Source organism: Acomys russatus, chromosome 18, assembly GCF_903995435.1.
Source record: "Acomys russatus chromosome 18, mAcoRus1.1, whole genome shotgun sequence".
NCBI classification, from domain to species: Eukaryota; Metazoa; Chordata; class Mammalia; order Rodentia; family Muridae; genus Acomys; species Acomys russatus.
The window spans coordinates 12,027,411-12,051,808 of NC_067154.1; the positions used below are offsets into that span (position 1 = coordinate 12,027,411).

Consider the following 24,398-nt stretch of genomic DNA (forward strand, 5'->3'; position numbering starts at 1 on the left):
CTCAGGAAGGGCTAGCCTCAGTGCAGAAAGAGGCTGTGACGGGAAGGGCTGGAACAGGACAGGGGACAGATGAGTAAGTACCAGAAATATTCTAGCAATGACTTTCAAAGTCCCTAGACTGCAGGGAAGGTGGGGACTAATAAAAACACATACAGATCGGGTTAGCAGAAGTACCTGAGAATGAGGTCGCTACAGAAATCAGTCCTAAGAGGAAGGCGGGAATCGTCTCTGATTTGCTAGGCAAATGGTGGCATTATTCCCAGTGCTAAGGAGCTGACCAGCGAGGCGCGCACTCACATCACTCGCGTGAAAGGTTAAGGCCAGCCGTTCTTATTCTACTGGGGTCACTATCATACAGTACGGCCAACCAGGCTGCCGAGTACTGTATGGGTGTGTCCAAATGCTCCAGGACCACTATTACCGGTCCTGGAAGTTTTAGGAAAGACAGAAAGGCACACAGGGTGATTATACTTTAAAAAAAAAAAAAAAAAAAAAAAAAGTCCAAGTGATAGATTAATTATTTTGACTTGACTTCATCGTACCTTTTTCTCGCCCCCCCGCCCATGAAAAGAGAAATTCAAAATATAAACTTCGTATTTATTATTTTACATTCAAGCTAAACTCCCATGGGAGAGGTGCTATACACAATTTCAGGCCACATAAAGCCATTTATTACTTTGGTGCCTTTTTTCCTCCTGTTTTGTTTGTTTGTTTTACTTCACACGATGGAAGAATTTTACTGTTATTTTTTAAAAAAAACAGGTCCATCGCCCCAACTCTAACACTATTTATGGACATACACAAGCACACACAATTTCAAAAATCTCTATGTAGAAAAATAAAGGATAAACATTATCCACCTATTTGAGACTGGGTAATGGTACTTTTATGTACATAAGCTTTTTCTTCACTGGGTCACTGTTCCCCTCTGCAATGAGATCTAAAGATCGGGGGAGGAGAAGGCCACAGTGAGGCAGAAAGGCTACATTCCTTTCTCGAGGAAGGAGGAGAAAAAAGCAATTTCTCACTCTCCCCAAGTTTTTCCCACCTACCACCACCTCAGATGTGTCCACAGACAGCATCCTGATGAGTAGAGGCCGGTCCTCCCTTTCAAAGGCACCAGGGAATTGAAGGGCCCCCCGGCGTGAGCACCCTGCAGGACAGGGCCTGGGTGCGAGGAGGACAAGGACGTGAAGCAGGAACAAAAGATGCTGGAACCACTTCCCACTGCCCCCGTTCCTTTAGTACGGAGCTCGATTCTCCAGCTGTCGCTTCGTGAGGAAGTACTTGAAGAACTCATAGACGGACCAGGAGATGGCGGTGGAAGGCATCTGGTAGATGACTCGAGCCTGGATACCTTTGAAGTAACCAGCAAGGCCATTGAGCTGGTACACCGTCCGGAAGGCATTGGCCATGCCTGACAGCCGGCCGCTGACATTAGCCAGGGAGAGCGCCATGTTCTCCTGGGTGTTGAGGAGGGTCTTGCAGACATCCAGTGGGGTGGTGGCAGCCGCGGCCAGCGCACCAGCCAGGCCTCCTGAGATGATGTGAGACTGTGGGTTGTAGTCCCGGCGGGGGTTGACCTGCTCCTGCAGAAACTCGTAGGTGATGAAATGGATGGACTGGAAAGGTATGTTCATGGTCAGCTGTGTGGTGTAACTCCTGTAGAAGGCCCCCAACCCCTCGGTCCGCCACACCGTCCGGATACAGCTGAGGGCTGACCGGTGTTGTGAGTTGTACATCTGTAAGCGTTGTTTCACCACTGTGTCCCGGTGGGCGGGGATGGGCAACCAGCAGGCAGGTGGTTGGTTTGGCCCCCATCCCAGATAGGAGTGGGTTGGGAAGCCAGCCGATAAAGAGAAACAAGCATGTTAGAACACACAACCGTTGACAGGAGCCAACACAGCACACATACAGCCCCAGCCAAGAAGCTATGGAGGGCCAGCTCCCGGCAGCCCACCTCAACTCTCTTTCATTTTTATCTCCAGAACCCTGGGCCAGGAAAACGGGTGCGTCTAAAGAATCAGGCAGTGGCTTCAAGCTAGATTAGCTGGCTTGATCCCCAAAGTCCTCCCTAGCCTTCGACACACTCCCCCCCAAATACCTTCTTGTCCCATCTGTTTACAGGGTCCCTGAGCTGGGCATGGTGACCTACGCATTAATTCCAGCACTAAGGAGGCAGAGACAGGTAGATCTCTATACGCTTAAGGCCAAGCCTGGTCTACATGAGGAGATCCAGGCCAGCCAAGACTACACAGTGAGAGCCTGTCTCAAAACAAGTCATCTGTCTTCTTGGGTTTTAATGTATATCACAGTGCACCTGGGACAACACTAGGATCACATCTGTCCAAGTTGAATGGCATCCCCCTAGGTGCAGATCCTGGCTTTAAGACAAAAGAAATGAATGGTCCGCAGCATCAGAGGAAATGAAGTGTGCTCCCTAGAGCTTTAATGGCATCCGCACACTGCCAGGACCGTCCCCGTGGTGTGCTCCGTCTTTAAATAGGCTCCTGGTTGAATCAAGAGCAATGACAAGGGGGCAGGGGGATGAGCTTCATGTAAGTCTTACAAAATATACAAACAGCGGGGGGCAGGGGGGGTGTTCAATGTCAGAGGGCCTGGACTTGATTCCCAGCACCCACTGAGGCTCACAACAGTCTCTAACTCCAGTTCCAGGGATCCCATACCTTCATCTGGCCTCCGTGGGTACCAGGTACATATAAATACATGCAAACAAAACACTCATCCACATAAAGGTAAGAATATAAACATCCAGGGCTGATAGCATTTACTTATAATCCCAGGAATCTGAAGGCTGAGGCAGGGGGATAGAGATTTTAAGACTAGCCTGGCCTACACAACACAGCCTTGTTTTTAAAAACAAATATATATTTTTTTTCTCTAAATAAACAAACTCTTTGCTTAGTTAACATAGACCAAGTGATTTTTCTTGTCAGGTCCCTGTCTGAATAGCTTTTATTAAGAAAGAAAGAAAGAAAGAAAGAGAAAGAAAGAAAGAAAGAAAGAAAGAAAGAAAAGAAAGAAACAAAGGGTCCCAAGATATATACAGCTAGTCAGTCCCTCTATACCATGATTCTGTATCCACAGATTAAACTAACTATATATCAAAATAACCAGGAAAGAAAATAGTCTGTACTGAGCACATGCAGATCTTTTTCTTAGCATTATTCCTTAAGGGACATCAAACAGCATCCACTTACACTGTAATGAACACTAGAAGTGAGCTAGAGATGAATTAAGCATGCATAAGGATGCTAGGTGGGTTATAAATACTGCCTTATTTCATAACAGGACCCCCGAAATTCAAAAGAAGTTAGCCCCCCTCAAAATGGCCACATTTTAATTTTACAAGTACACAGGGTTAATAATTCTATACATTCACTTTTTCCTGGAAATTTTCCATAATCATTACAAATTAAGAAAAATATTTTTTAAATGGCTAGGTGTGGCGATACACACCTATAACCCCCGTAATCAGGAGGCTGAGGAAGGAAAGCTTGGAGTTTGGGCTAGCCTGAGCCTCAGAGAGAGTTGCAGGGCATCCTGGGTTGCGTGGTGAGATTCTACATTAACAGGGCAGGGTGACGTAATTCACAGTGAATGGGATGGAAACAGTTCCCTCTAAATTGACCCCAGAAGCAAGTCACAGGGTCAGATGTGTCTATACGTCTACTAGGCACACCCTTGAACACACAGGGCGAACAGAGGTAAAAATCATACAAGACAATCCCCAGATACGAAGATTGGTTCCTAACTCCTCCTCCCAGGATGCTGCAGGTAAGCAGACAGCTCTGCCTAGCTATTTCCACAGCAGGAAGCTCTTAAAGCCCAGATGCTCCCAGGCTTTCTTGGCACCCCTCCCCCCCAGCGCTGTAAAAGGGATGCAGTGCTCCAGCAGGCCCTGATGAAACCAGCCCTTGGCCACCTTCCTCCCCCAGCTCCTCCTGCCTGTCTAGCTATCCCGCACTGTCCCTCCCTGGGGACGTGGGACATTACCTTCTGCTGGGTTCATTACGGCGTCGTGGAGCAGGGTGGCCATACTCCCAGCTATCCCTGCAAAACAAACTCCAGAAAATTACCCACTGACACTCGGCGTTCTGGGAAGTTCCTTGAACTTCAGTCAGAAAAAACTCTGGACTTGGCTTTCTAAGGCTCAAAAGTGCCTCGCAGCTCAGCCCAGGGGAGCAATATTTAAAGTCCCCAAAGAGGTGGCGGAAATGCTGAACTAAGGAGAGTGGCTAGCCAGAGCATTGCTATACGCATCTAAGCCTCAGAGAGTCTCTTTCTTTATTCTTTTTTTTTTTTTTTCTATTGTAAGTCAACTGTGGGAAAGGTGAGAGCCCAGAAACCACACTCCAGGCGGTCCCTACTGCCTAGAGTTTAATTTTCTTGTCTCAAGCCTTCGGGTACCGAGAGCTCTCTGTGCCCTTAAGCTCAGGACACTGAAGGGGATAATGTCACCCATATGGCTGCCTTAGCTGAACCCCAAGCACTCTTAGGACCAGTCTTGTGAGTGAACCACTTCATCTGAGGTCTCCTCCAACCTGGCTTTGAAAGCCGGAATCGGCCCTGGAATTTCTGCTTCTGGCTTCCCAGTGCCTCCCCCCCGGCAGGCAGGCAGTGCAGCTCATTACAATAGCCGGTGGAAGGTGCAAGGAATGAGGGCCAGACTAGAGGTCACCTCAGGAAGGGACCTAGTGGCTCCCACCTGCTGCACACATAGACACACACTCAGTTACCCCCAGAAGGGGGACAGTAACTACAGCACTTAACACAATGTGGCAGCGATAGCACTGGGAAGACCCTGCTGTGGGACTGGGTTTTGTAAAGTCTCCTTTGAGGAGCCTGGGAGTCTGTTACATCACCTCAGAAGCATGGCTCTTGGTGACCGAAGCACTTAATACAAAGAATGGTCACCAGTTGAAAAGCCAAAAGATGTCAACAAAGCAGCCGAGTACAGCTCCCTTCTAGGGCTGGCTGATGGTGGGTGGCTGGCTGGCGATGCCACCTCTGACGGTGCCACCTTTGTTCTGGGTAAAATAAAAGGCAAAAGACAGAATTGCCACTGACCACGCCCACCTCTCCACTGCCTCAGAATGAATTTTGTTTTTCAGCTGCTCTGTTTTCTAGTCCCTTCCCACCCAATGAAAAGTCCCGTTAAAAGTCCCGCCCCATGCTACCAACAGTCCGCCCCATTGACTCCTGCTTTACGCAAGAGCTGCCCACCAGTGCCCAATTCCCACCCACCCGCCCTCCCTAGAGCAACCACAGGAAACTAGTTCAGCCCTGGCTTGCAGAAAGATGCGACTCAGACACACGGAGGAGGCTGGGGGGCGTCAAAGGCCCGAATCTCCTGAAGCTTAAAGTGGGGAAGGCCTTCCGCAGTGGCACGAGAGTCCTCTGTCAGCATAAACCGTCTTGACCTTTCAAAGCTTAGTTAGATCCTGGCGCTGGAGAGACCTGATGTACCAGTTTTTAAATAGTCTCAAGGAAGCTGTCCTTTTCTGTTTTGGTTTGCATCCAGCATTCAAAAGATTTTTTTTTTTCCTATGACTGATCAGTAATTGTTTTGAGTGTTTTTTTTTAAGCAAAAAGGAAAAAAAGGAAGAAAAAAAAAAAGACAAAACAATAATAAATACCAAATAAATACCAAAACACCTCTACCACCAGCTTCCCCCAGAGAAAGAGGGGCTAAACAAAACGTGTGTGTGCATTCACGTGACCCTAGAGTTCTCTGTTCCTGAGCAAGCTGCTGAAGACGAAGGCTGCTGGGTCCCGGGGAGGAAGCCCCAGGGAGCAAGCACTGAAGAGAAGAGCTTCCTAGCTCCAAACAAACGCTTTCAAAATACCATTAGCTAGGTGGCTGTTTCCTTGATGGCTGAAAACATCATTTAAAGTCCTTTTCATGTTTTCATAGCAGGCAAAATACATGGCGTGTGCAGGCCCTGCACCCATCATCATCACGTTCAGACCCCGCAGAGGCCTCCAGAAGCCTTCTGTGTGCACGATCCTCTTGAGGGCGCCATAGATACTTGTATACCGGGCTTTGGGATCTGGATTCAAACTCTGCATTCGTGTCTGCGGGAGACAGAAAATATGTACGAATAGGGAGTTAGTATGTATGATAAAGCGGAGAAAGACAACCCAGAAGAATAGAAGGGGGAAAGGTGGGTTCTCACAACTTCTTAGTGATATATATAGATATCATTCCATTGCCCATCAGTCTTCACAGCTTTGCATTTGGAAAGCCTTGTGGCTTACAGAAAAGATGAGCAAAGACAGGAGAACGGGGAAACAGAATATGAGTTCCCTGCTGAGCCCTGCCATGGGTAAGCCGTGGGGCTTCTTCTGGTGGAGCCTTTCGCCACTCTGGGCTTTGGGGGGGGGTCTTAAATGAAAAACCACATTTGTTATGAGCAAGCACTGAAACAATGCCTTTGAAAACCTTCCATGAGCTCAGACTCTTGGCTCCCTGCCCCCCGCCCCCAGGTCTCCGTAGAAGGGTTGGTCCCCACAAAGGATACCAAAACTCATGAGCATTCAGCCATGTATAAAATGCTACTAATGCTTACGACCCCTGCACATGTCCAGATGGTATCTAATGTAACAGATGTGCTATGTATGAGGCTCTACTGGGAGAATGTTTGCCTATCACGCACCAAGCCCTGGTTTTGAGCCGAAGCACCACATACATGAACCATGCACGGCTGGACATGCCCGCCATGGCAGCACTTGGGATATGGGAGAAGGGGCAGAAGTTCAAGGCCAGGCTAGGCTACACAAGACCCTGTTCTCAAAGAACAAAACCGGCAAGCAACAATTAAAAAAACAGCTAACGACAAGAAAGCCGCTGCCACCGCCAAAAGAAATGCTACAGGAAGTTATTAGCGCAAGCAGCTCAGGGACTAGCGGCAAGCCCTTGCAGGCTCAGCTTGTTTTGTACAGTTGCACACTTTTCCGTATATTTTCTTAAGTATTTTATTTTATGCACATTGGTATGAGGATGTCAGATTCCCCTAGGACTGGAGTAACAGACAGTTGTGAACCGCCTGCCATATGGGTGCTGGGAATTAAACCCAGGTCCTCTGGAAGAGCAGTCAGTGCTCTTAACCACGGAGCCATCTCTTCAGGCCCCATTTTTCTGTATTTGGGATGCACAGCTGGCTGCAGCTTGCTGGTCTGGAGAAAGCCAAGTGAGTTATCAGCACCCTCCTGGTCTACTCTGGTTCCCAAGTCTTGTGTACCCTGCTACACCTGAACTCTGTGCTCTCACAATTATTCCCCAGGTCCTACCAGGAAGTCCCTCCAGATCCTCTGGGCCTCGGCCATATCATCACCTCTAAGTAGCTTCTACACTATGTTGTTTTATAAAGTAACACTCAATAAGTTCAGCCTCACTCTGACCTCTTCCCATGCACAGAATGCTCTCTGTGAGGATCAGCTATGGCTTTCCTGGCCTGCTGCCCTCCAACACTATGCAGTAGGAGGGCTAATTTCCATACTTCAACCTGGCTAGGCTGAGGTACCCAAATACCTGATCAAACATCAGTGTACTCTAGATGACTCTCTAATGTTTGTTTTGTTTTGTTTTGTTTAGATAAAGTTAACATTTAAAGTCGGTTGCCCCTGACTAAAGCAGGTCACTTGCGTGCTATTGGTAGCTGTCCAGCTTGCTGGCCTGCCCTGCAAGGTAAGAATGTGCAGCCCTATGGTGTTGTGGTCCAGTTACTTAGACCAAAATTCTCAACCTTGTTGTCTCTCTTCTCTTCTCTTCTTCTTCTTCTTCTTCTTCTTCTTCTTCTTCTTCTTCTTCTTCTTCTTTCTTCTTCTTCTTCTTCTCTTCTTCTTCTTCTCCTTCTCTCTTCTCTCTCTCTCCTCCTCTCTCTCTCTCTCTCTCTCTCTCTCTCTCTCTCTCTCTCTCACTGAGATTTGTGCACACATCCTTCTTGGCCCTTTCCTCTGGAGAGTCCTCTTTATCACATCAGTAGGAGATGCCTGAAACACCTACTAAATATGTTCCTTCTTCCTCCCTCCCTCCCTCCTCCCTCTCTCCCTCCTCCACCCCCCTCCCCAGCCTAGAGGAAGGGATCTTCGCACTTTGGAGGCAGTAACCTTTCATTCCCAAGCACGACCATATATAACACTCGATTTATAAATTGGAAGTAATACAAAGGGCCTTGGGTTCCACTGTGGTACTTCTCTTCCACTTCCCAAAACAGAGTCCCACCTCCCACCCCCACCCCACTCCCCACCCTCACCCTGTCGAACATCGTAAAAAAAAAAAAAACAAAACAATAGCCTAAATTAGGGGCCGTTTTCAGATTTCAGAACTTTCTGGTCACTAAAATTGCAGAGAACATGGACACACTCTTGCCAACCAAGACCCAGCAAGAGAAGCATCAGTTACCACTGCCTCTGCAGCACGCATCATTTCCTCAAGAAATAAAAGCATCTTTAATGCTTAATAGAAAGGAAGGAAGGGAAGAACGAAGGAAGGCATATTGTAAGGTCTTTAATCCTAGCTACTCTGAGGCTAAGAAATGAATATACAAAGTTCAAGGCCATCTATCCGCGATTACACAGCTGGAAAACTTAGAGAGACTCTGTTTAGAAATAAAAATGAAGAAGCTGTGGATACAGCTCAGTGGCAGAGCACTGACCAGCATGCACTTGTTTCAGCCCTCAGCACCACAGGAAAATAAGCAAGAAGGCTGCCTCTCAGTGCCCCTGGTAAAACAGCCAAGTTAACTGAAACCTTTCTAGAAGTTCTTCTTTCCCTCCCACAGGCTGAGGTCAACATCTCTGGCCCACCCTGAGGAAGCTGCAGCATCTGGGTGCCCCTGAAAGTGGACAGCCCATGATTTATATGTTGATTTTTGGTATAATTAGAAAGTCCATTATAAGCAAACAAAACCGGGAGGAAGAGATAAGCAAGTGGGTATGACAACCAAAGGGATAGCGGAATCACCCCCAAGTTTCAAGTAAATGAGGCCTTATCTTTCACCAGGCTGTCCTATGGCTGTTGGTGACAAAAAAAAAATTCCAGTACAACAGATGGTGCAATGCATGGTCTGTGGCTCTGGGCCTTGGCAACATAGGACTAAGGTGGATTCAGATCTCCTGGCTCTTGTGGCAAGCCTGGTCAGTCAGTTCATCTCTCTCATCCCTGAGAGTGGCTGGGGAAATGAGTGACGTCATGTCTATTTCCATCTCCGTGGTTAGTGATAAAGCAGTCACCAAGGTGGCTATATGAAGGGGACTAACATGGATCCAGGATATAATCCCCCAAAGAGCTGAGACACCACCACCCCTAACCTGGCTTCTAGTTCTCATTCACAGCAAAGGACTCAGGCACTGTACATGGACTTAATTCTGTGTACCCAACAAATATTTGTTGAATGAATAGATACAGGAACTGATGATGCAATAGGTTAAGGATTCTCCATTGCCTGGGCCACCTTCCCTGAGCAAGAACCATGCTCTTGGGGACTAAACCATCCTTCGCCATCTTCTGCATTCATCCATCCATTCCTAACTGATGCCAAGTGGACAGTCCACTGTGTTCCTCAAGCTGTGGTGTGCCCAGCTGAACAAGCTTGCCCCTGAAGACCAATCTGAGCTTATGGAAAAGAATGACTCTGCTCAGGCCTTGTCGAGGGCAGAGACCACACAACCCCACCATGCCTCCAAGAGTGTCTGGGAAGAGACACCCTCCCCACCCCCCACATGACTCCAAGAGCATCTGCTATCTCGTGCCTCTCCTCAGAGAATGAAGTACTGGCTTAGGCCCCGGGTTAACACCCTCCTTCGGCATTCCTGGCCTAGGGTAGGGTCCTGCTAGGAGTTACCATAACCGTTTATGGTAGATGACCTCCTTGTGGCCAAGCAGGCAGAAACCACAGAGCCAGGGCTGAGAACCGGAGGCGACAAGGTGAGAAAACAGGGGCATCCGGAGTAGCTGCTGCAAGTTCTCAGACTAGACCAGATGCCGGTTCTGACAGTCACAGGTGAAGTTCTGATCTGTCCTGTTACTTATCTGGTCCCCAGCATGTTTGGTATGAAAATGAAAGGAAGGAGTGATGCAGGGGCTGATTAGCAGAATCACCTGGGCAAGAAACTGTGGCAAGATCCACGGGGGGGGGGGGGGGGGGGGGGGGAGAGGAGTTAACCCCCTAACACACATGAATTCAATTATGTTTTTATTTCCTAAATCCCTCTGACGATTCCAATCACTGCAGGGTAGGAAGACCCATTAAAGGACGCTTTAGGCCTCGCCCATCCCCCACCCCTCCCCCCACCCCCACCCCCTGCACATCCCCCACCACACCCCCCACCCATCCCCCACCCCCACCTATGTTATTTTCTAATAATATCCTCAACAGTATGGGATTCACCTCTAGTCCTGTGAGGGGTTTGGGAGGTGGCTGAGGGATGGCAGTGGGCACAGTGCCAAGCGGGGTGAATAACAGTGGGGCCTACACTGTATGCTTCAGAACCAATCTAAGGCAGCTTGCCCTCACATGTGGCTGTGCTCAGCTATAATAACCCACCCCCACCCCACCTCCAGAGCTCCTGGGGAACACTAGAATGGCTGTCAGTCAGCAACTATACCTCCTTCACCCCCTTTTATACGTGCAAGATCACCCCCAGGCCTTTCCTCTCCGTGCATATCCTTGTCAGCTCACAGGACACAGCACCAGCAGGGAAGTCTGGGGTCGACTTTGCACCCCCACCCCCTTTTCCGATAAAGGCGTGGCGCTTATGCCAAACACTACTGAACCTAAGCGCGCCGATCTCCAAAGGAAAAAAGAAAAGTCAACTGGGCCTCTCTGCACTTGGGTGAATGTTTCAGCCCTATAGGGGTGTGATTTAATGACACCCGCCCGGTGTACAGCAGGTGGCAGTGTGCACGGAGCAGGGCCCAGTCAAGCCCTCGCTAACATAAGAGCAACCACCCAAGCCAGACAGGGGAACAGAAAGAGAAAAAGACGTGGGGAGTGGGGAGTGGGGGTGGCGGGGTCGGGGAGAAAGGGGTAAAAGGCGAGTAACAAGAAGGGAAGAGAATAACTAAAAAAGAAGCTCAGAAGGGCCCCGAGATGACATGAACGCCAACATCGCTTCAGAGGAGAGGCTGGAGTCAGGCAGGAAAGGAGTGAGGCAGAAGGATGCCAGGGATGGAGGGGACGTATGTAATCAATGTGACTTCTTGCTTTAAATTTTCAGTTAACTCTGTCTATAAAATGTAAACAAGAAAGCTGACATTCTCTATCTCACTGGCCAGAGGAGGAGAAGAAGTGAGTACAAGCAACTCCACGGGGGCACTGGGCTGATAGGAAGGGCCTGCCCCCCCCCCCCCCCCGTCAGATCCATCCAGGCAAAGCAGAGAGTGTACAGCCAGAGGCTGAGGGCAGTGGATGATGGAGACTAGTGTTTAATGAGCACAGGAGTTCGATTCTGCAATAGGAAGTGATCTGTAGATGGGGAGTCGGGGTAGCTACAAGCAACTTGAATGTACGTGACGATGCTGATCTGTGAACTTAAAAATGCTAAGATTGGTTTTTAAAATGCGTAAAAGATGTGTGTGTGGATTTGTTGATGTGTGAATGTATGTGCGTGTATGTGTACATGTGGGTGGGTAGGTGTGTTTGGAAATGCACAGAGTCCACAACAGGGGCATCAGAATCGTCACCTATTGTCCTCCGCCTGTTCCTTTGAGACTGGATCGCTTCCTGAACCTGGGACTTATATTTTCTCAGGCTGGAGGTTTGCAAGCCCCAGCCATCTTGCCTCCACCTCCCTCGGAGCTGGGGTTACAGGCATGCATAGGATGACTGTCTTATGAGGTGCATGCTGGAATCCAAGTTCTAGAGCACATGATTGCAAAGCAAATGCTCTTAACAACCGAGCCATCTCTCCAGCCTCAGCTTAAAAAATGGTTTAGACAGGAGAAAAAAAAATATATATATCACATGTAATAATACATACATGAGATAGATATGATCTATGTGTTATATATGAAACTACAAGTTTTAAAATAAAAAACATGAGAAGGGAGAGAAAAATGAAGAAAATGAACAAATGAGGTTACATGAAGAAGAAAAAAGACACACAAACACACTCCAGAGAAAGAATTTGCCTATCTGGGATTATTATTATTATTATTATTATTATTATTATTATTATTATTGTTGTTGTTGTTGTTGTTGTTGTTATTATACATTTATTTGTGTGTATTTGGGTATGTATGTGGCCAAGCATGTGCCAAGGTAAACATGCGAACGTGAGAGACAAACTTGTAAAGATTAACCCTCTCCTTCTACAGAGTGGGTAATAGGGATCAAGCTCAGACCACAAGGCTCCATGACAAATATCTTTATTCACAAGACCATCCCCATCTGGATTTCTGCTCCTAATTTGGACCTAGCTCGCCTTTCCTTACACTCAGTTCATGTTTTGGGCTGTAATTCCTACCTCTTAGGAATTCGTTACACACATCAACATGTGGCAGGCTCTGAGAAGCTAGTTTTAACCGGGCACTTCCTAAACATGTGTCTTTGGCAGCATACAAAGGTTGGGTCGTTTTTGGGGGGGGGTTTGTTTTGTTTTGTTTTTTACGTTTAATGAGCAGTTACACTTGGCCAAGCACCCTTGTGAAAACACAGCTGGAGCCAATAGGCAAACCTCTGAGGCGGGAAATACAGAAGGCATGCACGTGTCAGGGAGCCTCATGCGGGCCCCTGTAAAGGAAGGCTAGGGCGGTCAGTAGGGAGCAGTCTAGAGACACCAGGGAGTGTTGAGCAGCAGGTGCACTCTCAGCTGCAGCGGAGCTGTCTCCAGCCTTCTTCTGCACTACTGCCATTCACTCTCAAGGGGGCAGCAAACAGCAGAGTGCTCTGGGGCTCTGGCCTAGCTCTGTCAAATAGAGTGTAGCACATTCAGGCAGGCCCCCTTGGGAACCAAGTTATAAAAGGGATTTAGGGTAATGACACATGCATGGGCCGGGTTCCTTCCATACGCTTTCAGAGAGATTAGGAAAAGAGCCATCTCTTTCTCAAACCCTCCCCAGGACGGAAAGACAGGTAGACCCAGCCTGTTCTCTTACCCAAGGGAGGGGGAGGAGGAGGGAGAGTGGAAAATGTGTGTCTGTCCCAGGTGAGCTTGTGGATCATATAACCAGAGGCAAAGAGCCGTGGAGTTCAGCCCTGTCTTTAGATAGGAAACTCGGGACCCTCCCCTGGAAGCACCTTCATCATCACCTGATGGGTGGGGAAAATGTAGAAGTTGGGGTTCAGCCCCAAAGAAAAGAAAAAAAAACCTGGAAGGAAGCCCTCAGATCTCCCTAAAGAACCTGCTCAGGACGCTGGCCCAGCCCAGAGACCAGTGTGTCATCGCTAAGCCACTGACTCCCTGCCCGACCCAGAGAAGCTGGCGACTTTCAACCTTCCATCTCACATTTCTCAAAAGAGGGTGGGGAGCGGACCTCACCTTGTTCAAAGTCCATGTGGCACTTCCAGGACAATGTGAAAGCCAAGACCAACAGGGATATGGCCAGGATACACAGGCTCCCAGGGCCTGTTGGGAAATACATACAACTTCCCTAGGGATCAAAGCTGAGCTAAGAATGCCTGACAACCTGTGTTCCAGAGATGCCTCTAACAAAAAGAGGGAAGGAGAGGCACCCAGAAAGTGCTAGAAAAAGACCAGACAGCTGTAGCTTCTATTGCCAGGGTCAACTTGGGAATACACAATCAGACAGGTAACTTCCACACTAGCTGTCTGAGACTTGTTACTATGTCCAGTCACACATACACACACACACACACACACACACACACACACACACACACACACTCAGCTCATGCTCTGTACTGTGTTCCTGCCAGAGTGAGGGCTAAGGCTTCTCTGCAGACACACAGGCCAGCTTCCACCAACAGTCACCCACAACACAGAGGATGGGGCCCAGGAACCTACCCCAATGTGAGACCTCCCCATGGCTCACCCCTACAGAGCACAGCCCAAGGTCAGCAGAAAGAGGCCAAGGGTTCTGTGGGAGGCAAAGTCTTCTGGAGTGAAACTATAAACTCACCCAGGCCTTGGAGAGTCATGCCCCTTCTCCTGGAATCCTCCTGAAGTACATACTACAGATGTGCAACTCCAAGACACAAGGAGCAGCATGTGCAGCGAAGCCCTCAATACTCAGGCTCAAAATACACATCCACACCCAACAGCATCCCTAACTCACTGCTATCCCTAACTCACCACCATTGCTAACTCACCAGCATGCCTAACACACCAGCATCCCTAACTCACCAGCATCCCTAACTCACCAGCACCCCTAACTCACCGGGCATCCCTAACTCACTGGCATCCCTAATTCACCAGCATCCCTAACATAGGCATCCTTAACTCCCCGGGCATCCCTAACTTACCAGGCATGCCTAATTCATCAGGCACCCCTAAATCACTGGCATCCCTAACTCACCGGCACCCCTAACTCACCAGGCATCCCTAACTCACCAGCACCCCTAACTCACCGGGCATCACTAACTCACTGGGCATCACTAACTCACCGGGCATCCCTAACTCACTGGGCATCACTAACTCACCGGGCATCCCTAACTCACTGGGCATCACTAACTCACCGGGCATCCCTAACTCACTGGGCATCACTAACTCACCAGGTATCCCTAACTCACCAGCATCCCTAACTCACCAGGCATCCCTAACTCACCAGCATCCCTAACTCACTGGCATTCCCTAACTCAGAACCCACATCCTTTTCATGCTGCTTCACAGAAGACAGATTCAATGGAGCTTTTAATGGCCTCATCCTGGTCCTTTGAAATCCTGTGCAGGGAGTCACCAGCCAGCACCATTCTCACACACCCACAAAGAGTGAAGAGTGCACTAAGTCCTGAACACACCCAAGTTTACCCAAGAGCTCTGAACTCCAACTCATGCTTTGCTGTTTCTTAAAAGTTAATTTTTAAAATTAGCAAAGAACTTTTATTACAGCACTTACACACGTGAGCCAATATATGTTGTTTTAATTCATCCCCTGAGCTTTGATTTTATATCACCCAATGTAGAAACCACACACACAGAGAGGAAAACTGTGTCCTTTATTGTCTAGAAATGACTACCCCAAGAGTGGTCACTACACAGCACACACAATGGGCATTCCAGAACATACATCCCATGCATGCTGAGAGACTCCTCCTGAGAACCTCTAATTGGGAGCAAACATAAAGGCTAGTGCACCTGCAATATCAACCAAAAGGACAGAGTCACATGGAGAGAAGAAAGGAGGCCTGAAGGAGGCTGAAACCTCAGCAAACGTCCCTGAAATTGCTTCAGGTGTCCCCAGGGTCAGGAGGCAGCTGAGAGAAAGTGGGTTCATGCACAAACCATGAATGTTCTGCTCTTCACTCACAACCATCAGGAGTGCTACGTTCGCTGTTCCACAGTCCTGCCTTCCTAGCTACCTATACCTGCGAAGTACCCTCACGCCTGCTGCTCACCAGGTAGAAACAATACTGAAACCTCCAGGGCCCACTGGGGGTGTGCTTTAAGAATTACTGCTAGTTTTGTTGTGTTGCTTTGCTTTGTTGGCGGTGCCAGGCACCAAACCAGGGCCTTGTGCATGCTAGGCAAACACTCTACTGACTAAGCTAGATCCCAGGCAAGACACTCACTGCCTCTGGAAACAAACTGTTTCACATGTGGGATGGGATTCCACCTTGGTGAAGGACCCACAATGCAAGCCTGCTTCTCCTCCCATGGCCACGGGGGGGGGGGGGCGCACAATGGTACAAAGACTCACACCTCCAAGGTGGAAGGAGGCCAGAGAGAGACCATTCAAGCTTCAGCTAGGAAAAGTGACAGGACATCAGGCTTTTGGAACAGAACCATCACTGTAGCTCTTTCTATACTATTTAAATTTTAAGTCTGTGTTACTCTGAGAAAAATGTAAGGAAAGCCCAGTCCTGGAGAGTAAGGAAACAATGAACTAGCTGTGGGGACACATGGACATGTATGGGTTTTTGGGGAAATAGGACCATATGGCCATATGGAGCTATCTGGGAAACAAAATCATGTGACTGGGCAGAGTGTCCAGGGATGCCCCGGTCCCCCCAGAAAGGTGTGGGGAAAGGGGTAGCACCAGCCAAGACTCAGAGAAATGGCTGGAACATTACATGGGCATCTGAAAATGGCTGGAAGAAAAGCAGGTTAGGACCAGACCATGCAGAGCAGTGCCAGAATGGAGCCACTGAATCTGGAATTTAATCAGCTGGCTTTCCATGCTTGGCTCTAGGTTGCTTACGCCAAGGACAGGATAGACCTCAGGAAACGTCAGACATTTAGCTAGGCAGGCGGGTTCCCCTGAATCAGAAGGCAGCCACAGTCAACAGAAGCCCTCCCTTCGGGGTCTGCAGACAGGTTGCCTGCTCTGTCCAAAGCTGCGGCTACTGTAACATTAGACCACTCAGGTTTCTCCTCTACCTAAGGCAGCACTTACAGGATGTCTACGGCTCCAAGGATACAGTTCTCATTCCTGACCCCAGGAGCCAGATTTAGGCTTTTCCCTAAAATCTTCTCCAGAAGGACCTACAGCAAGCAGGAAAGGATTAAAAAAAGTCCCATGCCTAGCCCAAGTCCAGTTTACTCAGGACACTCTCAGAACATCCCACGTGAGGCACACCCCAAGGATGAACCGATTTCCATATCTGCTCTTTAGGTGGAGCAGATTCCCCAGGATAGCAGATAGCAGGGCTGGGATCTCATGGGTGCAACAGTGACCTCACTGGGGGACAGAGGGGAAACCCGAGGCCCAGGCCACTCCTTCCCACTCAGAACAGGGCCTCTAGTCCTGCCTCTGTCACTGGTAGACTCTGAGCCCTTAGTATCTCTACTTACCAAAAACACTATAATAAAAACAAGAAAAGGAATGGCTAGCTATTCTCATTTTATAAGTGGGGAAGCCAAGGTAGTGAGCCAGGCAATATGGCTCCAAATTTCCTGCCCGGTCCCCAACATGCTCGGCTTCTGTGGTCACACTAAGTTACATGCCCAGTGCTGAGGAATGGAAGAGCAACGTTGACTGTCAAAGTCACCCAAAAGGTCCCCCAAGTTCAAGTCCACGCAGCCCTTAGTGGGCTCTGTCTATGCATGACCTGCACCAGTTCCCTCACAGGCCAAGTACTGAGCCACTCCCTCTGAAGACCTCATGGCCACATGTCGCCAACAGAATTAGATCAACGCACCACACAGTCTCCTGAAAAAAAATCTGAGCCAGATGGCCACTAAGGTCAGGGGCAGGAAGGCTATCCGGGGGCATAAACACATGCAGCTGAATCAGTAGTTTTCTCAGTCCATCTTCTACTATAACAAAAACGCCTTTGACGGAGTTTAACGACAGCAGTGTTTAGTGGGGGGTGGGGGGGTCACAGTGCCACAGCTCTGGGAATCCAAGAGTATACCCCAACATTTGGGGGGCAGGGAGACCCTTGCATTGTGGAAGGCAGAAAGCACATACATGCAAGATGGTAAATCAGGCCGAACCTACTCTTATCAGGAACTCATCGCTCCCATGGTAACTGACCTATTCCCATATCAAGGGCATTCGGCCCGTTCAGTAGGTCAGAGCCCTGGTCTCAGCCTTCCCCTGAAGGACGTGTTTCCCAGCTGTGCAATAATAGCAGTTCAATTTCTTTTCTTTCTTGCAGAATATATGAATGCCTTAGTGTTTCCACTGTCAAAATGTATGGTCTTAGTCTTCCCTTCTTGCCCTTGTACAGGGCCAAAACACACACCCTGGCTACTTTGTGTGTAGCCTTAAAGCAGACTTCAGGCCCATCGTGTGACCTTTTCGACCAAATCCAGCCACCAAAACTTCATGGTTTTCCTCAGGGGAGTCCAAGCAGCCGTCACTGGGTGCACACACTGTGGCTTTCTTGCCATTCTTGATGAGTTGCTCCTGACGCATTTTCTGACAGCAGAGTTTGTACATTTGACGTCAGCCCCTACTCTTCCCAGCAAATTCTCACTGCATGAGAAGCACCTGGAAAAGGCCTGGCCTTGAGGGCTATGCCCAAGAGGGCCTTCTTGTATTGTTTATCACACGGCTTTGGACTCCGTTGGTGACTAGAGAACTTCCTGGCAGTACGGAGGCCATGATGCTTGCCCATCTTGCTAACGCCATGATTCAAAGAGCATCGGTCCAATTTCGATGAATTGTTTTTTAAGCAGGATATCAAAACGTATTCAAGGGCTAACGCTTCCAAGAGACACAGCGTAGCTCCATGCTAATAAAGTAAACTTCTGAGGCCTGACTCAGCCAGTCTTAAGGGGTTGAGTGGCTTGTAAACACTCCATTCACAAGTAAGGACAAGACGTCAAAGACGAACTGGAGAAACAGCGTGTTACTTTCACAAAGCATAGGTAAGCTTGGCGTGCCACAGTGAAGAACGAATTCAGCACAAGAGTCCCCATGCACGCACCACAGGAAGTCTACCATGGCAGGGCTACCTTGAGAGTTTTCATTTGGCTTCTGAGTTCTGCCATTCACAAGCTTCTCTCTCGCTTTGTTCTACTACGAAGGGAAAGTAACATAGAGCCAGCCAGGGATCTTACCCTCCGCCAGTCCTCCAACTGTATTTTGCAGGAAACCCCAGTCCCAGAGTCTAGTGGAAGCCTACTTCAGCCATCCCCACAAGGCCTGTCAGAGACAGCCACAGCTCTCGAGGTATTTCAGCCTGTCTGGGGACACTCTCCTATTAGATACCTCAGTGCCGTAAAGTTGGAGTTGGCTGGAACAGAGACGGGGTCAGGAGAGGCCTCATATCCAAGGATGGTGGCATCGTTCTGAGTCACTGGGCACAAGGCTGGGGACAGTGGGGCATGGAGAAGAGTTGGAAGTTTGTTACCTGAGTTAGGACAGACCCTGAGCCAAAAGAAGGCCCAGCGACCTCAGTTCAGGCACCTGTCTTCAATGGGCCAATTAAAGAAACTACTAATTGGGGAAAGCAGAGGAAAGGTGATTTATTCAATATGGCCACGATGGGGAGAGAGACACAAGAGGTCCAGCGGTGCCCTTTTCCATCTCCAGGGTCCTGCTGTGAGGTATAGACATAAAACAGACGATGAGCAACACACAGTTAGGCAGTTGTAGGCAGAAGTGTCAGTCACTGCCTCAGCTCCAGGCTCCCGAAAGGTGCAGGGCAGTCTGACAAGTTGTCAGAACTGTGTGAAATCTCTTCTAGGGAGACAAGCTCCCACTCTGGCTAGCACCAGCCCTTCAGCTTTTTCCTTTCTCCCAGCCGGAGACTCCTGGGAGAAATCCCAATACCTTAGGCTGCATTATCTCAATAGTCTGCCAGCCAAAAAGGGTGGGACCGACTTGATTCCTTTGACTATCTTCGTTCCTGGCAGGGGCAGTTTCAAGTTCACCTCGCACTAATCGCCTTATCCATCAGTTGTAGAGTGAAAAGTGATTTGAGGTTACGTGAGTACCTAGATCAAGACATCAGAATTCCTAACTCAGCTCCGTCGCCCGGTAAATTACGTCACCTCTCTGGCAGCCCCTCCTGTGTATGAAGGGATGAGGAAACGGAAGCATATTGATCAGCTAGTACAGTAACCAAGTGTTCGCTAAGGGTTTGTCTCTGTTGCAGTTACTTGAGAGAGGGAAAGCCACCTCTGTTAATATAGATGCCTGGACTCTCCCCAAGATCCTCCACCACCAAGACTACCTTCCCCTTGCCTGAAGGAATTTGTCTCTTAACTGGCGACAAGACGCTTGGCACACAGGGCTTCAATGACAGGTCTGAACAGAATCCCATTAGACTACAACATAGTTTGACAACAAACCACCCAACAGACTGCCGACCACAGGGCCCTGAGAGGAGGGTGGGGGTGGGGAGGTGCTCCAGGCCTCAGCATTGATTTACTGTCTTCTCTGACCAAAAGAGCTTCGTGCTAGGCGGCTTCCATTTCCTGATGACTGCAGACCCACTGGCCTGGGGCCTCCAGGCCAGCCTCTAGAGAGGCATCTCCTTCTGGCTTCTTCCTCCACCAAGTGTAACCTCGGGCAATGACTTAGCTCCTCAGCGTGTTTCCTTGTATGTGTGGGGTTCCCTGCAACACCTACCTTCTAGAAAGGCTATAAAGATTAAGACCTGGCAAGCAGTTACCTAATGCTCCTGGGTTGGTTTTTTATTTTGGGGGGGGGGGGAGGGATTCCTAGAAACTGTCATTTGTGCTAATTCCTTCCTCCAACTCTCCTTGCTTGGAGAAGGATGCCCTCAAGATGTGTCCCGGGAGGTGGGAGAGGACCCACCCATATACACTGCCAGCAGACTCCAGCAGACTTGAGGTGCCGTTCCAGTCTTCCCATCCCCAAAGGGATTCGCTCAGGCTGTCCGGCGAGAGGCACTGCCACTGCCACAGTCAACCCTCTTCTGTGTCATCTCTGAATGAAGAGATAGAGCTGCTTAAATTAACCCTGGTTATATAACAAAGGAAACTCGGACAGCTAACTAGCATGATGGGGTGGGGGTGGGGGGAAGCTGTCACTAATATCAGTTTACATAGGCTAATTAAAAAGTCGCCAACAACAGTGCTCCAGGAAGCTCACTCTCCTGACCTCCTTGCTCATCTTTACCAAGTACTCAAGTTCCAGCCTAGGACTGGAGAGGGTCCTTTGAGTACCAAGACGCTCCTTAAATTGCTCTATGGTCTATTATAACCAAGCTCCTCTCTGTGTCAAGCCCTTGGCCTCACTCAATGCCTTCCAGAGTGTGGGGAAAAAACAGCCTCAGGGTGGCAGCCAGGTGAAGAAGTCCAGATCAGCTGCAGGACTGAGCCCAGGGGGAACCCCCCTCATTGCCCATGGTCCCCTGGGGCCTCCCCATAATTACCCAGAGGTGGGATGCAGGTGCTCTGGCCTCTGAGGTCCTCTAGGGATGCACACCTGGTGCAAAGGCACAGCCAGCGCAAATGCTGATACCATGGGAGTCAGTTTGCTCAACAGACAGTCCTCCAAAGTGTTCTGCAAGTTTGGAGGCCTAAAGTCCTGTGCAGCTCGACCACCACAGGGGCTCTGAGCAGTCACATCACCTCTCTTGGGCACCCACTAGCACAGACACTTGACAGGTGGATTCCTGGTGCTTTTGGTCATTATGTATTACAACTACAAGCTCATGCTGAATGCACAGCTGGGGCTACTCCTGTGCCTAAGGAGGCGTTCTGAAAGTCAAACACCAGAATCTATGTAACTGGTAGTGGCATCAATAAAGAAAAGTACACCAGTGTGTAAGAGAGCTTAGTTGAAGGAGGGTAAACCTACTAACATTAATTAAATGTACACTGGACATAGAGGCAGCTTTAAAATACCTATATATATATATATATATATATTTTTTTTTTAAGCCCACCTGGATAGGCATGGTGGTGCACGTTTAAAATCTCAGTACTTGGGAAGTTAAGGCAGGAACCATATAAGCTCAGAGCCAGCCAGGGAGACATATAGGGAGATGGTGTCAGAAAAAAAACAAAACAAAACCCAAAGGTAGCCAGGCATGGTGGTACACGCCTTTAATCCCAGCGCTTGAGAGGCAGAGGCAGGTGGATCACTGTGAGTTCGAGGCCAGCCTGGTCTACAAAGCAAGTCCAAGACAGCTAAGGCTACACAGAGAGACCCTGTCTTGAAAAAGCAAAAAGAAGAAAGAAAACGAACCAAAGGCACAGAGGGGTTGAAAACTAGGGGGGAAAAAACAAACAAATAAACTCTTGTGCACTTGTCTTAGTTTTTGATCTATTGCTGTGAAAAGACAACCATGACCAAGGCAACTTATAAAAGGAAGCATTTAACTGGGGACTTGCTTATAGCTTCAGAGGGTCGATCATCACAGTAGGGAGCAGGGCGGCACGCAGATAAGCATGGTGCTGGAGCAGTAGCCAAGACCTTACATCTTATCTTCAGGACAGAGGCAGAGAGAGTAAGACTGGGCCTGGTGTGGGCTTTTGACACCTCAAATCTGCAGTGACACACCTCTTTCACGACGAGACCACACCTCCTAATCCTTCCCAAACAGTTCCACCAGTTGAAGACCTAACAGTCAAATACATGAGCCTATGGGGGCCACTCTCAATCAGACACACTATTGGTGGGAATGTTTTAAAAAAAAAAAAAGGACACCAAAGCAGTTCTTCCAAATGTAAAAAGCACAATTTTCAAGGATCCAGCAATTCCACCTTAGGGGATGCACCCAGGAGGACTGAAAGTAGGGCCTCAAAGAGATATGTGGATGGGAAGATACAGCCAAAGACAATGTGGTCTTAGCCATATAATGGAATACTATCTAGCCTTTAAAAGGATGAAATTTCTGACACATGCTCTTTTATGAACAAACCCAGAAGTCATTATGCTGAGTGAAATTAGCCAATTGCAAAGGGACAGCAATAACATGATTCTGGTGACAGTAGGCCCTTAAAAGGAACAGAATCAAGAGGAGAATGGAGAATTCCGGGCTCTGAGGGAAGGAGGAACAGGAGCTTGTTATTTAAGAGGCAGGTTTTAGTTTTGCCAGGTGAAAAGATGCCTGGCCACATCATAAAGCAGAGGTACTCAACACCGCTGAGGGAAAAGGCTTGAAAAGCGCAAGCTATGGCTCAGTCAGCACACTGTTTGCCAGAGAAGGACCAGAACGCAATTGCAATGCCCCACAGCCCATGCAGAAGGCAGGCACAGAGGCACACAGGTGGAGAAAAGTGGCTCCCTGGAGCTCTGTGGCCTGCCAGCCTAGCTGTGCCAGGTAAAAGAGGCCCCTCTCACAGCAGGTTGCCAAGAAGAGACTTGATACCCTATGAGAATATACAGGGGGAGGTAATCCCCCTCAGGAACAGTCATAGGGGAGGGGAATAATGGGAAAATGGGGGGAGGGAAGAATGGGAGGATACAAGGGATGGGATAAACATTGAGATGTAACAAGAATAAATAAATTAAAAAAAAAAAAAAAAGAGGCCCCTCTCTCAAAAGCCAAGGCGAAGAGGCTGGAGAGAGGGCTCCGCAGTTGAGAGCACTTGCTACTCTTGCAGGGGACCTGGGTTCGGTTGCCAGCATCCACATGATGGCGTACATCTACGTGTAACTCCAGTTCTAGGATAACCAGTGCCATCTCCTGATCTCTGTGGCACTCAGCACACATGGGGCGCACAGCCGCAGGTACAGGTGGGCTGGCAAGATGGTCGCCATCAAGTGAGACAATCCGAGTTTGATACCTGGGACTCACATGGTAGATGAAGAGAAGCTGTCCTCTGACCTCTCCACGCACACATGCTGCATGCATGTATATAAATAAAATGTATTTCAAAAAGTAAAAAATAATAAGGCAAGCAGCTCCCTGAGGAACAACAGTCAAGGTTGACCTCTGGCCTCCCCACACATGCACACACATGCACCCCACACAGGAACACACACAAACACACACACACACACACACACACACAGAGTTTTTTAAAAGGGGAAACAACATATTTTGGGTTTATTTAGCCTCAATTTCAAAAAGATGTAACCTACAGTTTGCTCTGAGGATATATCTTAGAGTCTGCAATCAGAATTCCCTGAGGTCTCCTGCAGCCCGTCTGAGAGCTGGCTTTTTGTCTGTCATTGGCCTGGGTCTCCACAGTGTCAGCCCCAGGACAAATCACTGTCCCTGGCCCAGGAGTCTACTATAGAGGAAGCCTCATAAAGGCCAGGCCCAAGGACACTCAGGGTTCTGCAAAGGAAGATGAAACGCACAGGCCACAAAATTAAAGTCCTGATCCTTCCACAGGCCAACCTGGCTAGATGACACAGCACTTCCTCTGCAGTGTGTGCCAGCCTCTTGCCACCCCAACAGACACCCTCCCAGAACACATCTCAGCTGTTCAGGCATGAGGGAACCAACAAAAACCAGCTATGTGTCTGTGTGAGAAAGTCTGGTAGCCCGAAGACACAGCCCTTGGCATTGATACTGAGGAAGGGAGGGAGCCCAGGATTCAGTGGGTACAGCTCGGTTGAAATCCATACCGGACTGGGAGCCAGGCACCCTGTGTGCATGCCTCTGACTTGGGTGCGGCCCTGCCAGCTCCTACAAGGCCAGCTTCCACACCCTTCACAGAGGCCACACCTTCTAAAGCGTGCCCAGTGATTAGTCCATTAAACAGAGGGAAAAAAGCAGAATCCACAGCAGTCCTGTCGCCAGACTGCGCTTGCTCATCCCTCCACTTATAATTATACCGGGTGATGCATCCGTGCGTCTGTCTCCTGTGAGCATTGTCCATGTGCCTTACTAAAACTCTGTAACAATGCCCCCAAGGAGTCAGGGGCCAGCGGG

At 48.9% G+C, this 24,398-nt stretch overlaps 1 protein-coding gene across 2 annotated transcripts in view; it reads right to left on the minus strand.

The window, feature by feature from the left end:
- Positions 1 to 757: 757 nt before the first annotated feature.
- The window catches only part of Slc25a37 (solute carrier family 25 member 37), a 41,075-nt gene continuing 17,434 nt past the window's right edge, over positions 758 to 24,398 (minus strand). Inside the window, exons 2-4 of one of the 2 annotated variants that reach the window (XM_051160768.1) lie at positions 5,871 to 6,099; positions 4,018 to 4,074; positions 758 to 1,762 (exon numbers count right to left, since the gene is read on the minus strand). In XM_051160768.1, the coding sequence (XP_051016725.1) occupies positions 1,242 to 1,762; positions 4,018 to 4,074; positions 5,871 to 6,099 (807 nt within the window). In that variant the 3' untranslated portion in view covers positions 758 to 1,241. Of the gene's footprint in view, positions 1,763 to 4,017; positions 4,075 to 5,339; positions 5,601 to 5,870; positions 6,100 to 24,398 lie in introns of those variants that run through there. The other variant, XM_051160769.1, reaches the window with a different exon arrangement.